Here is a 14,950-nt window from a genome sequence, read left to right as displayed (position 1 = left end):
TGTAAGATGGGCCGTACTGTAAGATAGGCCGTACTGTAAGATGGGCTGTACTGTAAGATGGGCTGTACTGTAAGATAGGCCATACTCTAAGATGGGCCATACTCTAAGATGGGCTGTACTGTAAGATGGGCCGTACTGTAAGATGGGCCGTACTCTAAGATGGGCCATACTCTAAGATGGGCCATGCTCTAAGATGGGCCATACTCTAAGATGGGTCGTACTGTAAGATGGGCCAGACTGTAAGATGGGCCGTACTCTAAGATGGGCCGTACTGTAAGATGGGCCAGACTGTAAGATGGACCGTACTCTAAGATGGGCCGTACTCTAAGATGGGCCGTACTCTAAGATGGGCCGTACTCTAAGATGGGCCGTACTGTAAGATGGGCCAGACTGTAAGATGTGCCGTACTAAAAGATGGACCATACTGTAAAATGGGCCATACTCTAAAATGGGCCATACTCTAAGATGGGCCGTACTCTAAGATGGGCCAAACTCTAAGATGGACAGTATTCTAAGATGGGCCATACTCTAAGATGGGCCGTACTGTAAGATGGGCCAGACTGTAAGATGTGCCGTACTCTAAGATGGGCCGTACTGTAAGATGGGCCGTACTCTAAGATGGGCCATACTCTAAGATGGGCCATGCTCTAAGATGGGCCATACTCTAAGATGGGTCGTACTGTAAGATGGGCCAGACTGTAAGATGGGCCGTACTGTAAGATGGGCCAGACTGTAAGATGTGCCGTACTCTAAGATGGGCCGTACTCTAAGATGGACCGTACTCTAAGATGGGCCGTACTCTAAGATGGGCCGTACTCTAAGATGGGCCGTACTCTAAGATGGGCCGTACTGTAAGATGGGCCAGACTGTAAGATGTGCCGTACTAAAAGATGGACCATACTGTAAAATGGGCCACACTCTAAAATGGGCCATACTCTAAGATGGGCCGTACTCTAAGATGGGCCGTACTGTAAGATGGGCTGTACTGTAAGATGGGCTGTACTCTAAGATGGACAGTACTCTAAGATGGGCCATACTCTAAGATGGGCCGTACTCTAAGATGGGCCGTACTCTAAGATGGGCCATACTCTAAGATGGGCCGTACTGTAAGATGGGCCGTACTGTAAGATGGGCCGTACTCTAAGATGGGCCATGCTCTAAGATGGGCCATGCTCTAAGATGGGCCATACTCTAAGATGGACAGTACTCTAAGATGGGCCGTACTCTAAGATGGACGGTACTCTAAGATGGGCCATACTCTAAGATGGACAGTACTCTAAGATGGGCCGTACTCTAAGATGGACGGTACTCTAAGATGGGCCATACTCTAAGATGGGCCATGCTCTAAGATGGGCCATGCTCTAAGATGGGCCGTACTGTAAGATGGGCCGTATTATAAGATGGGCCATACTCAAAGATGGGCCATGCTCTAAGATGGGCCATGCTCTAAGATGGGCCATACTCTAAGATGGGCCGTACTCTGAGATGGACAGTACTCTAAGATGGACAGTACTCTAAGATGGGCTGTACTCTAAGATGGACAGTACTCTAAGATGGAAAGATGGGCTGTACTGTAAGATGGGCCATACTGTAAAATGGGCCGTTCTCTAAGATGGGCCGTACTCTAAGATGGGCCGTACTGTAAGATGGGCCATACTGTAAGATGGGCCGTACTCTAAGATGGGCCATACTCTAAGATGGGCCATGCTCTAAGATGGGCCATGCTCTAAGATGGTCCTGTGTGGCTCAGTCGGTAGAGCATGGCGCTTGCAACGCCAAGCGTCGTGGGTTCGTTTCCCACTGGGACCACCCATATGTAAAAGTAGTGGCCCCAGCCGACTTGTAAGTCGCTTTGGACAAAAGCGTCTGCTAAATGGGATATATCTTAGATGGGCCATACTCTCAGATGGACCATACTCTAAGATGGACAGTACTCTAAGATGGGCTGTACTGTAAGATGGGCCATACTGTAAGATGGGCCGTAGTCTAAGATGGGCCATGCTCTAAGATGGGCCATACTCTAAGATGGGCCGTACTTTAAGATGGACAGTACTCTAAGATGGACCATACTCTAAGATGGGCCGTACTCTAAGATGGACAGTACTCTAAGATGGGCCATGCTCTAAGATGGGCCATGCTCTAAGATGGGCCAAACTCTAAGATGGGCCGTACTCTAAGATGGGCCGTACTCTAAGATGGGCCGTACTCTAAGATGGGCCATACTCTAAGATGGGCCATGCTCTAAGATGGGCCGTACTCTAAGATGGGCCGTACTCTAAGATGGACAGTACTCTAAGATGGGCAGTACTCTAAGATGGGCAGTACTGTAAGATGGGCCGTACTGTAAGATGGGCCATACTCTAAGATGGGCCGTACTCTAAGATGGGCCGTACTCTAAGATGGGCCGTACTCTAAGATGGGCAGTACTCTAAGATGGGCAGTACTGTAAGATGGGCCGTACTGTAAGATGGGCCAGACTGTAAGATGTGCCGTACTCTAAGATGGGCAGTACTCTAAGATGGGCCGTACTGTAAGATGGGCCCGACTGTAAGATGTGCCGTACTAAAAGATGGACCATACTGTAAAATGGGCCATACTCTAAAATGGGCCATACTCTAAGATGGGCTGTACTGTAAGATGGGCCGTACTCTAAGATGGACAGTACTCTAAGATGGGCCATACTCTAAGATGGGCCGTACTGTAAGATGGGCCAGACTGTAAGATGGGCCGTACTGTAAGATGGGCCAGACTGTAAGATGTACTCTAAGATGGGCCGTACTCTAAGAGACTCTAAGATGGGCCGTACTCTAAGATGGACCGTACTCTAAGATGGGCCGTACTCTAAGATGGGCCGTACTCTAAGATGGGCCGTACTCTAAGATGGGCCGTACTGTAAGATGGGGCCAGACTGTAAGATGGGCCGTACTAAAAGATGGACCATACTGTAAAATGGGCCATACTCTAAAATGGGCCGTACTCTAAGATGGGCCGTACTCTAAGATGGGCCATACTGTAAGATCTAAGGGCGTACTCTGTAAGATGGGCCAGACTGTAAGACTCTAAAAGATGGGCCATACTGTAAAAGATGGGCCATACTCTAAGATGGGCCAGCTCTAAGATACTGTAAGATGGGCCCGTGACCATACTCTAAGATGGGCCTCTAAGATGGGCCATACTCTAAGATGGGCCATGCTCTAAGATGGGCCATGCTCTAAGATGGACCGTACTCTAAGATGGGCCATGCTCTAAGATGGGCCATGCTCTAAGATGGGCCATGCTCTAAGATGGACCATACTCTAAGATGGGCCTCTAAGATACTCTAAGATGGGACCATACTCTAAGATGGGCCATGCTCTAAGATGGGCCATATACTCTAAGATGGGCCGTACTCTAAGATGGGCCGTACTCTAAGATGGGCCGTACTCTAAGATGGGCCGTACTGTAAGATGGGCCATACTCTAAGATGGACAGTACTCTAAGATGGGCCGTACTGTAAGATGGGCCATACTCTAAGATGGACAGTACTCTAAGATGGACAGTACTCTAAGATGGGCCGTACTGTAAGATGGGCCGTACTCTAAGATGGGCCGTACTCTAAGATGGACAGTACTCTAAGATGGACAGTACTCTAAGATGGGCCGTACTGTAAGATGGGCCGTACTCTAAGATGGGCCATAGTGTAAGATGGACCATGCTCTAAGATGGGCCATGCTCTAAGATGGGCCATGCTCTAAGATGGGCCATGCTCTAAGATGGACCATACTCTAAGATGGGCCATGCTCTAAGATGGGCCATGCTCTAAGATGGGCCATGCTCTAAGATGGACCATACTCTAAGATGGGCCATACTCTAAGATGGGCCGTACTCTAAGATGGGCCATGCTCTAAGATGGACAGTACTCTAAGATGGACAGTACTCTAAGATGGGCCGTACTGTAAGATGGGCCGTACTCTAAGATGGGCCATACTCTAAGATGGACCATACTCTAAGATGGGCCATGCTCTAAGATGGGCCATGCTCTAAGATGGACCATACTCTAAGATGGGCCATGCTCTAAGATGGGCCATACTCTAAGATGGGCTGTACTCTAAGATGGGCCATGCTCTAAGATGGACAGTACTCTAAGATGGACCATACTCTAAGATGGGCCGTACTCTAAGATGGACAGTACTCTAAGATGGACAGTACTCTAAGATGGACAGTACTCTAAGATGGACAGTACTCTAAGATGGGCCGTACTGTAAGATGGGCCGTACTCTAAGATGGACGGTACTCTAAGATGGACCATGCTCTAAGATGGGCCATGCTCTAAGATGGGCCATGCTCTAAGATGGGCCATACTCTAAGATGGGCCATGCTCTAAGATGGGCCATACTGTAAGATGGGCCATACTCTAAGATGGGCCGTACTGTAAGATGGGCCGTACTCAAAGATGGGCCATACTCTAAGATGGGCCATGCTCTAAGATGGGCCATGCTCTAAGATGGGCCATGCTCTAAGATGGACCGTACTCTAAGATGGGCCGTACTCTAAGATGGGCCATGCTCTAAGATGGACAGTACTCTTAAGATGGACCATACTGTAAGATGGGCCATACTCTAAGATGGGCCGTACTGTAAGATGGGCCGTACTCTAAGATGGGCCATGCTCTAAGATGGACCATGCTCTAAGATGGGCCATGCTCTAAGATGGGCCATGCTCTAAGATGGGCCATGCTCTAAGATGGACCATACTCTAAGATGGGCCATACTCTAAGATGGACCATACTCTAAGATGGGCCATGCTCTAAGATGGGCCATACTCTAAGATGGGCCGTACTCTAAGATGGACAGTACTCTAAGATGGACAGTACTCTAAGATGGACAGTACTCTAAGATGGGCCATACTCTAAGATGGGCCATACTCTAAGATGGGTCATGCTCTAAGATGGGCCATACTCTAAGATGGGCCGTACTCTAAGATGGGCCGTACTCTAAGATGGGCAATACTCTAAGATGGGCCGTACTGTAAGATGGGCCATACTCTAAGATGGACAGTACTCTAAGATGGGCCGTACTGTAAGATGGGCCATACTCTAAGATGGACAGTACTCTAAGATGGACAGTACTCTAAGATGGGCCGTACTGTAAGATGGGCCATACTCTAAGATGGGCCGTACTCTAAGATGGACAGTACTCTAAGATGGACAGTACTCTAAGATGGGCCGTACTGTAAGATGGGCCGTACTCTAAGATGGGCCATGCTCTAAGATGGGCCATGCTCTAAGATGGGCCATGCTCTAAGATGGGCCATGCTCTAAGATGGGCCATGCTCTAAGATGGACCATACTCTAAGATGGGCCATGCTCTAAGATGGGCCATGCTCTAAGATGGGCCATGCTCTAAGATGGACCATACTCTAAGATGGGCCATACTCTAAGATGGGCCGTACTCTAAGATGGGCCATGCTCTAAGATGGACCATACTCTAAGATGGGCCATGCTCTAAGATGGGCCATGCTCTAAGATGGACCATACTCTAAGATGGGCCATGCTCTAAGATGGGCCATACTCTAAGATGGGCTGTACTCTAAGATGGGCCATACTCTAAGATGGACCATACTCTAAGATGGGCCATGCTCTAAGATGGGCCATGCTCTAAGATGGACCATACTCTAAGATGGGCCATGCTCTAAGATGGGCCATACTCTAAGATGGGCTGTACTCTAAGATGGACAGTACTCTAAGATGGACCATACTGTAAGATGGACCATACTCTAAGATGGGCCGTACTGTAAGATGGGCCGTACTGTAAGATGGGCCGTACTCTAAGATGGGCCGTACTGTAAGATGGGCCAGACTGTAAGATGTGCCGTACTAAAAGATGGACCATACTGTAAAATGGGCCGTACCATAAGATGGGCCATACCTTCACGAATAACAGCACCTTGTTTCCTACTGCTTTTAGTGTGGACATATTCAGAAGTAGAATGGAAGTGGTACAGCAGCAGAGAAAGAGCATGGTGCTTACGGCCTGTACCTTAATAGGGTAGACGACAGCCTCTTTGACCAATCGCTTGGCGGCCTGCAGGCCTATAATGTCATCCCAGCGCACAGCGGGGTTCTGTAAATAGATGTCCTTTAGAGAGAGGAGAGGGGTGGAGCTCAGACCTTCATTAATAAACACACACATTCCAAACAATGGTAGCTCTTCAGTCCTCTAGTGTTTCACCTGAGTATTACGGATTAAAAGAACGTCTTCAACGACTTCCCAAAATAACTAAAAAGGATCCTGCTCATAACAGCTCTTACCCTGCTCATAACAGCTCTTACCCTTCTCATAACAGCTCTTACCCTGCTCATAACAGCTCTTACCCTGCTCATAACAGCTCTTACCCTGCTCATAACAGCTCTTACCCTGCTAACAACAGCTCTTACCCTGCTAACATCAGCTCTTACCCTGCTAACAACAGCTCTTACCCTGCTAACATCAGCTCTTACCCTGCTCATAACAGCTCTTACCCTGCTAACAACAGCTCTTACCCTGCTAACAACAGCTCTTACCCTGCCAACAACAGCTCTTACCCTGCTAACATCAGCTCTTACCCTGCTCATAACAGCTCTTACCCTGCTCATAACAGCTCTTACCCTGCTCATAACAGCTCTTACCCTGCTCATAACAGCTCTTACCCTGCTAATAACAGCTCTTTCCCTGCTCATAACAGCTCTTACCCTGCTCATAACAGCTCTTACCCTGCTCATAACAGCTCTTACCCTGCTAATAACAGCTCTTTCCCTGCTCATAACAGCTCTTACCCTGCTCATAACAGCTCTTACCCTGCTCATAACAGCTCTTACCCTGCTCATAACAGCTCTTACCCTGCTCATAACAGCTCTTACCCTGCTCATAACAGCTCTTACCCTGCTCATAACAGCTCTTACCCTGCTAACAACAGCTCTTACCCTGCTAATAACAGCTCTTTCCCTGCTCATAACAGCTCTTACCCTGCTCATAACAGCTCTTACCCTGCTAACAACAGCTCTTACCCTGCTCATAACAGCTCTTACCCTGCTCATAACAGCTCTTACCCTGCTTATAACCGCTCTTACCCTGCTAACAGCTCTTACCCTGCTAATAACAGCAGCCAGATCTCTCATCTCACTGTTCATCCCAATGAAGGCGCTGAGGGGTTTCAGAAGAGGCTCCTGGAGAGAAGAGAACACCATTTTGTGGTTTGAGGTTTGAAATGAGCTCTACACACACAGACCATAGCTCTTCCATGGCATATGTTCAGACTGTATACGTTACCATGGGTTAAGGGGGGGGGGGGGGGTACCGTGTCATGGGGTCTGGACGTTAGGGGTCAGAGTACTGTACTATGGGGTCTGGACGGTAGGGTTAGGAGTCAGTACAGTACCATGGGTTCTGGACGGTAGGGTTAGGGGGCAGAGTACAGTATCATGGGGTCTGGATGGTAGGGTTAGGGGTCAGAGTACAGTACCATGGGATCTGGACGGTAGGGTTAGAGGTCAGAGTACAGTATCATGGGGTCTGGATGGTAGGGTTAGGGGTCAGTACAGTATCATGGGGTCTGGACGGTAGGGTTAGGGGTCAGAGTACAGTATCATGGGGTCTGGACGTTAGGGTTAGGGGTCAGAGTGCAGTACTATGGGATCTGGACGGTAGGGTTAGGGGTCAGAGTACAGTATCATGGGGTCTGGACGGTAGGGTTAGGGGTCAGAGTACAGTACCTTGGGGTCTGGACGGTAGGGTTAGGGGTCAGAGTACAGTACTATGGGATCTGGACGGTAAGGTTAGGGGTCAGAGTACAGTATCATGGGGTCTGGACGGTAGGGTTAGGGGTCAGTACAGTATCATGGGGTCTGGACGGTAGGGTTAGGGGTCAGAGTACAGTATCATGGGGTCTGGACGGTAGGGTTAGGGGTCAGAGTGCAGTACTATGGGATCTGGACGGTAGGGTTAGGGGTCAGAGTACAGTATCATGGGGTCTGGACGGTAGGGTTAGGGGTCAGAGTACAGTACCATGGGGTCTGGACGGTAGGGTTAGGGGTCAGAGTACAGTATCATGGAGTCTGGATGGTAGGGTTAGGGGTCAGAGTAAAGTACCATGGGATCTGGACGGTAGGGTTAGGGGTCAGAGTACAGTATCATGGGGTCTGGACGGTAGGGTTAGGGGTCAGAGTACAGTATCATGGGGTCTGGACGGTAGGGTTAGGGGTCAGTACAGTATCATGGGGTCTGGACGGTAGGGTTAGGGGTCAGAGTACAGTATCATGGGGTCTGGACGGTAGGGTTAGGGGTCAGAGTACAGTATCATGGGGTCTGGACGGTAGGGTTAGGGGTCAGTACAGTATCATGGGGTCTGGACGGTAGGGTTGGGGGTCAGTACAGTATCATGGGGTCTGGACGGTAGGGTTAGGGGTCAGTACAGTACCATGGGTTCTGACAGACTGTTGGATGCATCCTGGATAAGGCCTCTGCAGTCAATCAGCTGACCCTAATAGAGAAAAGCAACACAACCACAGGACTATCAACATAGAAAAATACCAGCAGCTAAAACTCATGAAACACTTTGACACTGTGTGTATGTATCTGTGGACGTGTTTAACTATACGTGTGAGGACCAGAAGTTCCCACTAGTATAGTAAACAAACAAAAAGTGGACCAACTGGGGACATTTGGTTTGTCCCCACAAGATTAAATGTTATTTCTAGGGGGGTTAGGATTAGGTTTAGGAGCTAGGGTTACAGTTAGGATTAGGTGCTGGGGTTAGGATTAGGAGCTAGGGTTACGGTTAGGATTAGGTTTAGGAGTTTGGGTTATACGGTTAGGATTAGGTTTAGGAGCTAGGGTTAGAATTAGGTTTAGGAGCTTGGGTTAGGATTAGGTTTAGGAGCTAGGGTTACGGTTAGGATTAGGTTTAGGAGCTAGGGTTACGGTTAGGATTAGGTTTAGGAGCTAGGGTTATGGTTAGGTTTAGGAGCTAGGGTTACGGTTAGGATTAGGTTTAGGAGCTAGGGTTACGGTTACGGTTAGGATTAGGTTTAGGAGCTAGGGTTACGGTTAGGGTTAGGTTTAGGAGCTAGGGTTACGGTTAGGATTAGGTTTAGGAGCTAGGGTTATGGTTAGGTTTAGGAGCTAGGGTTACGGTTAGGATTAGGAGCTAGGGTTATGATTAGGTTTAGGAGCTAGGGTTATGGTTAGGTTTAGGAGCTAGGGTTATGGTTAGGATTAGGTTTAGGAGCTAGGGTTATGGTTAGGATTAGGAGCTAGGGTTATGATTAGGTTTAGGAGCTAGGGTTATGGTTAGGATTAGGTTTAGGAGCTAGGGTTATGGTTAGGATTAGGTTTAGGAGCTAGGGTTACGGTTAGGATTAGGTTTAGGAGCTAGGGTTACGGTTAGGTTTAGGAGCTAGGGTTATGATTAGGTTTAGGAGCTAGGGTTATGGTTAGGTTTAGGAGCTAGGGTTACGGTTAGGATTAGGAGCTAGGGTTATGGTTAGGATTAGGAGCTAGGGTTATGGTTAGGATTAGGAGCTAGGGTTATGATTAGGTTTAGGAGCTAGGTTTATGGTTAGGATTAGGTTTAGGAGCTAGGGTTATGGTTAGGATTAGGTTTAGGAGCTAGGGTTACGGTTAGGATTAGGATTAGGTTTAGGAGCTAGGGTTATGGTTAGGTTTAGGAGCTAGGGTTATGGTTAGGTTTAGGAGCTAGGGTTACGGTTAGGATTAGGAGCTAGGGTTATGGTTAGGATTAGGAGCTAGGGTTATGATTAGGTTTAGGAGCTAGGGTTATGGTTAGGATTAGGTTTAGGAGCTAGGGTTATGGTTAGGATTAGGTTTAGGAGCTAGGGTTACGGTTAGGATTAGGTTTAGGAGCTAGGGTTATGGTTAGGTTTAGGAGCTAGGGTTATGGTTAGGTTTAGGAGCTAGGGTTATGGTTAGGTTTAGGAGCTAGGGTTATGGTTAGGTTTAGGAGCTAGGGTTACGGTTAGGATTAGGAAAAATAGGATTTAGAATGGGACTGAATTGTGTGTCCCCTCTCGCGGTTAGTTGTATAAAACTGTGTGTGTGTTTTTCCGTTCCCTACCTTCTTCATCTGTCCTTCTCCTGCTCCGGTCCTGATGATGGGAGAAACATTCAGGCCGAACTCTGTCGGCTCTGGAGGAGAGGAGCGCCCACCGTTCTCCTGCAACCATCAACAATATCTGCCAATCATAGTGATCAGCAGGAACAAATGGCACCCTATTCCCCATATTAGAGGTCGACCGATTATGATTTTTCATCGCCAATACCGATACCGATTATTGGAGGACCAAAAAAAGCCGATACTGATTAATCAGACAATTTTCTTCTTTTTTTTGTAATAATGACAATTACAACAACACTGAATGGCTACTTTTCTTTTACCTTAATATAATACATTAATAAATTCAATTTACCTCAAATAAATAATTAAACATGTTCAATTTGGTTTAAATAATGCAAAAACAAAGTGTTGGAGAAGAAAGTAAAAGTGCAATATGTGCCATGTAAGAAAGCTAACGTTTCAGTTCCTTGCTCAGAACATGAGAACATATCAAAGCTGGTGGTTCCTTTTAACATGAGTCTTCAATTATTATAGGAATTATAGAACTATTTCTCTCTATACCATTTGTATTTCATATACCTTTGACTATTGGATGTTCTTATAGGCACTTTAGTATTGCCAGTGTAACAGTATAGCTTCCGTCCCTCTCCTCGCCCCTACCTGGGCTCGAACCAGGAACACATCGACAACAGTCACTCTCGAAGCATCGTTACCAATCGCTCCACAAAAGCCGCGGCACTTGCAGGGCAAGGGGAACAACTACTCCAAGTCTCAGAGCATGTGACGTCACCGATTGAAACGCAATTAGCGCGCACCCCGCTAACTAGCTAACCATTTCACATCGGTTACACCAGCATAATCTCGGGAGTTGTTGGCTTGAAATCATAAACAGCTCAATGCTTGAAGCACAGCGAAGAGCTGCTGTCAAACGTACGGAAGTGCTGTTTGAATGAATGCTTACGAGCCTGCTGCTGCCTACCATCGCTCAGTCAGACTGCTCTATCAAATATCAAATCATAGACTTAATTAAAACATAATAACACACAGAAATACGAGCCTTTGGTCATTAATATAGTCAAATCCGGAAACTCATTTAGAAAACAAAAGGTTTATTCTTTCAGTGAAATACAAAACCGTTCCGTATTTTATCTAACTGGTGGCATCCCGAAGTCTAAATATTGCTGTTACATTGCACAACCTTCAATGTTATGTCATAATTATGTGCAATTCTGGCAAATTAATTATGGTCTTTGTTAGGAATAAATGGACTTCACACAGTTCACAACGAGCCAGGCGGCCCAAACTGCTGCATATACCCTGACTGCTTGCACGGAACGCAAGAGAAGTGACACCATTTCCCATGTTATAAGAAATTCATGTTAGCAGGCAATATTAACTAAATATGCATGTTTAAAAATATATACTTGTGTATTGATTTTAAAGAAAGTCATTGACGTTTATGGTTAGGTTTGGTGCAACGACAGTGTAAATCATCACCTGTTTGGCGAAGTAGGCTGTGATTCCATAAGAAATTAACAGGCACCTCATCGATTATATGAAATGCAGGACACGCTAGATAAACTAGTATTATCATCAACCATGTGTAGTTAACTAGTGATTATGTTAAGATTGATTGTTTTTAGAAGATAAGTTTAATGCTATCTAGTAACTTACCTTGGCTTCTTGCGGCCCTCACGTAACAGGTTAGGGTTAGCTTGCCATGCAGGCTCCTCGTGGAGTGCAATGTAAGGCAGGTGGTTAGAGCGTAGGACTAGTAACCGGAAGGTTGCAAAAACGAATCCCCGATCTGACAAGGTAAACATCTGTCGTTCTGCCCCTGAACAAGGCAGATAACCCACCGTTCCTAGGCCGTCATTGAAAATAAGAATGTGTTCTTAACTGACTTGCCTTGATAAATAAAGGTGTAAAAGTTGTTTTTTTTTAACAGTGTCCAAAAATACCGATTTCCGATTGTTATGAAAACTTGAAATCGGCCCTAATTAACCGGCCATTCCGATTAATCGGTCGACCTCTACCCCATATAGTGCACTATATTTGACCAGGTCCCATAGGGTTCTATATAGGGAATAGAGTGCCATTTGGGATGTCACATGGTACAAACAGCCTGTTCCATCTGGTGTGTCTATAGTGAAATGTAAGCACATTCAGTAAACTAATTTGATTGTTTGAAACAGAGTGGTGTGAAAACGTACACCAACAGCTTTACTGGCGTCCTTGACCACCATCTTGGGTTCTGTCTTCTTGACTCCACCCCTGGAGGGGGGTCTGTGGGAGGAGTTTATTCTGGGCAGGGGCTGACCTCCAGTGCTGGGGATCCTGAAGGACACAGACAGGTAGACGGACGGACAGACAGAACACAGCAGACAGCTAAGAGCTACACAGAACACTGATATTGAGCCATTCCAGAAATCCAACACCATACTCTGAAGCTTGTTTTAACAGAGAAAAAAGGCTCACCTCTTTTTTCCACAACTTCTTGCATGCCTACTTTCAACTAGATTGAAAAGAGATGAACAGGAGATAACCCAAAACACATAGCAATTAATGATATGATATATTACCACAACATTACCTATATCTCTGAAACTGCAGGTTCTCTTTCAATAGGTTTTCATTGAAATTGTGTATTTGTGTATGTATACATTATTATGTTGTTTTGCTACAGAAAATGCTGTGTCTTATGAGCCCACGTGGGCTGGGCATCCTTGAAGATGCATGGCACTATAATAATACAAACATCTAAATGATTAAAGTGAGATTCTGTCGCCACGCCAACCTGGTTCTGGCAGTTTCTTGGTTAGTTTGGGATATCTCTGGAACTTGATGAAGTAGTAACTCTCATACTCCATCAACACAGTGTCCAGGTCTATATTGTCACACACTTCAAACCGCCGGAAGCAGACATTGGTATCCTGTTCCAGAGCACTGGCAGCATCCATGTACCTGTCAACAACATAGTCATGTTCAAGTCGAGCCCTCTGTAGACCGAGGCTACTTTACAGGAATCAGACTAGATATGCAGTATATCACACTGACTTACCCTGCCTCCATTAAATGATGAAAGATTAATATGAGTAGATGTCTTCTTCTGGACTCTGCTCTCATTTCATCCTAATGTAAGAAACGAGTTAATCAGTGTAATATAATGATAAGCCAGGTAACAACCAGACATCTGCAACATGATCAGCTTTCTGTTCCAGCACCATATTCACCACACAGCACCAAGACTGATTGCCTAGGCAACAGTGGACGCTGAATGACTCATGCACCTAGCTAGCTAACTGGTTAGCTTGTGAAAGTTAACTTACTTAATACAAACACGATGCGAAAAATATAGTGATTCCTTTGTATATTAAGCCATATTGATCTAAACAATACTCACCGCCTCTCTTGCTTGATTCGCGGTTCTGATAGATTGATAAGAAAGTTCCATTGTGGATGTTGCGATCTGTCGGCGTGACACTGTAGTTTCTGGTTTGGGCAAAATGCTGTGTTCAAGACAACTGGGAACTCGGAACATACGAGACCAAATCATGACGTCAGTGATCTTCAGGTCGGCATGTCGGAGCTCTAGAAAGAGACCCGGGTTGGAATTCCGTTCAAATTGATTCTTCCCAGTCGGAGCTCGTTTTTTCCCCGAGTTCCCATTTGTTTTGAACGCACTGAAGTCTGAGATTTCCGAGTTCCCAGGTGTTCTGAACGCGGCATTACTGACCATAGCGACGAACAAACAAACGTTTTGGAAGCTGATTCGGGTCTCTCCCATATATTGGATTCTGTATTTTACATTATATCCATTAGCATATATATGATTAAATATTATCTGATGTTGGTTGTGTGACGTGTCTGCATTTGTGCACTGGGGCATCATTATGAGATAAAACAACTGCTTGCTACTTGCCTGTTTGTGTATGACAAGAACTGAGTAACCTGGTGTGACCTGCATGTTGCAAAACTGTAGATAACAGCCCAGCAGATGCTTTGTCCTTGTGTTTGTATGTAACAATATTGAGCACATGGTGTGACTTGCTGTATCTTACAAAGTTGTGATAGGGAGGGGTGGTCATCATGAGGTTTAACTGAAATGGAAAAATACTGAACTACACAATAGCAGGAACTGAGCAACTGTTATAACTAGGCTGTGATACCAGAACAGTAAGGATCTATACATGGAGGAGGGAGGACTCCAAGAGGCGGGGACCCGCCTGAGTGCCTGCGATAGGCTGGGCAAGTTTAAACCACGCCCAGCCTCTTTTGTGACAGGCCAACAGACGGGTTGGAACTATGTCTATCACAGTATAAGAACAACTGTTTACATACATCCAGTCAGTTCTCTGTTTGCCCTGCGAGGTGGGACAGAGAGCCCGTATATACGAAAGTTGCATTTGCCATTTATTACTTAGCTAATAAAAAATACATAGTATACAATCGGTGACTCATTGTTATATTTATCCTGATACCAGATTCGAATTTACGCAACCCTAACAGGTACTGTTGCTACTTGCTGCCACCTAACCGAACCAGACACCAAGTCTCTCATCAACTATGGGTGCATTAGTAAATTCACTCCGGAGTGCCGGAGTGTGCTCTGGGCCTTAGTAAATTCACACCCGGAGTGTGCTCTGGGCCTTTGTAAATTTATGCTGGAGTGTGGTCTGGGCGTTCATAAATTCACGCTGGAGTGTGCTCTGGAGTGTGCTCTATCAGATTGTCAGCTGCTAAATCCCCGAGCGTTTCGGCTGTTGGAGCATCCAGCGCGCACACTGCTAGCTACTTCCAGACACAAATGAGAGAACACTTCACTCTGACCATTTTACTCACCCTAGAAGAGGCTGTTTTC

General features: G+C 46.2%; 1 protein-coding gene across 2 annotated transcripts in view; it reads right to left on the bottom strand.

Moving 5' to 3' along the window:
- Positions 1 to 13,583, bottom strand: part of katnal2 (katanin p60 subunit A-like 2) — a 32,350-nt gene extending 18,767 nt beyond the window's left edge. For both annotated transcript variants that reach the window (XM_064977217.1, XM_064977216.1), the window contains exons 1-9: positions 13,493 to 13,583; positions 13,151 to 13,221; positions 12,887 to 13,053; positions 12,568 to 12,604; positions 12,303 to 12,426; positions 10,090 to 10,188; positions 8,434 to 8,496; positions 7,106 to 7,183; positions 6,018 to 6,116 (exon numbers count right to left, since the gene is read on the bottom strand). In XM_064977217.1, the coding sequence (XP_064833289.1) occupies positions 6,018 to 6,116; positions 7,106 to 7,183; positions 8,434 to 8,496; positions 10,090 to 10,188; positions 12,303 to 12,426; positions 12,568 to 12,604; positions 12,887 to 13,053; positions 13,151 to 13,221; positions 13,493 to 13,543 (789 nt within the window). In that variant the 5' untranslated portion in view covers positions 13,544 to 13,583. The remainder of the gene's footprint in view (positions 1 to 6,017; positions 6,117 to 7,105; positions 7,184 to 8,433; positions 8,497 to 10,089; positions 10,189 to 12,302; positions 12,427 to 12,567; positions 12,605 to 12,886; positions 13,054 to 13,150; positions 13,222 to 13,492) is intronic.
- Between the last annotated feature and the right edge of the window lie 1,367 nt (positions 13,584 to 14,950).

Source organism: Oncorhynchus masou, chromosome 11 (genome assembly GCF_036934945.1).
Source record: "Oncorhynchus masou masou isolate Uvic2021 chromosome 11, UVic_Omas_1.1, whole genome shotgun sequence".
Lineage (NCBI taxonomy): Eukaryota > Metazoa > Chordata > Actinopteri > Salmoniformes > Salmonidae > Oncorhynchus > Oncorhynchus masou.
Note: the sequence above shows the minus strand (reverse complement) of the source record. Positions and strands in the feature narration are given on the sequence as shown.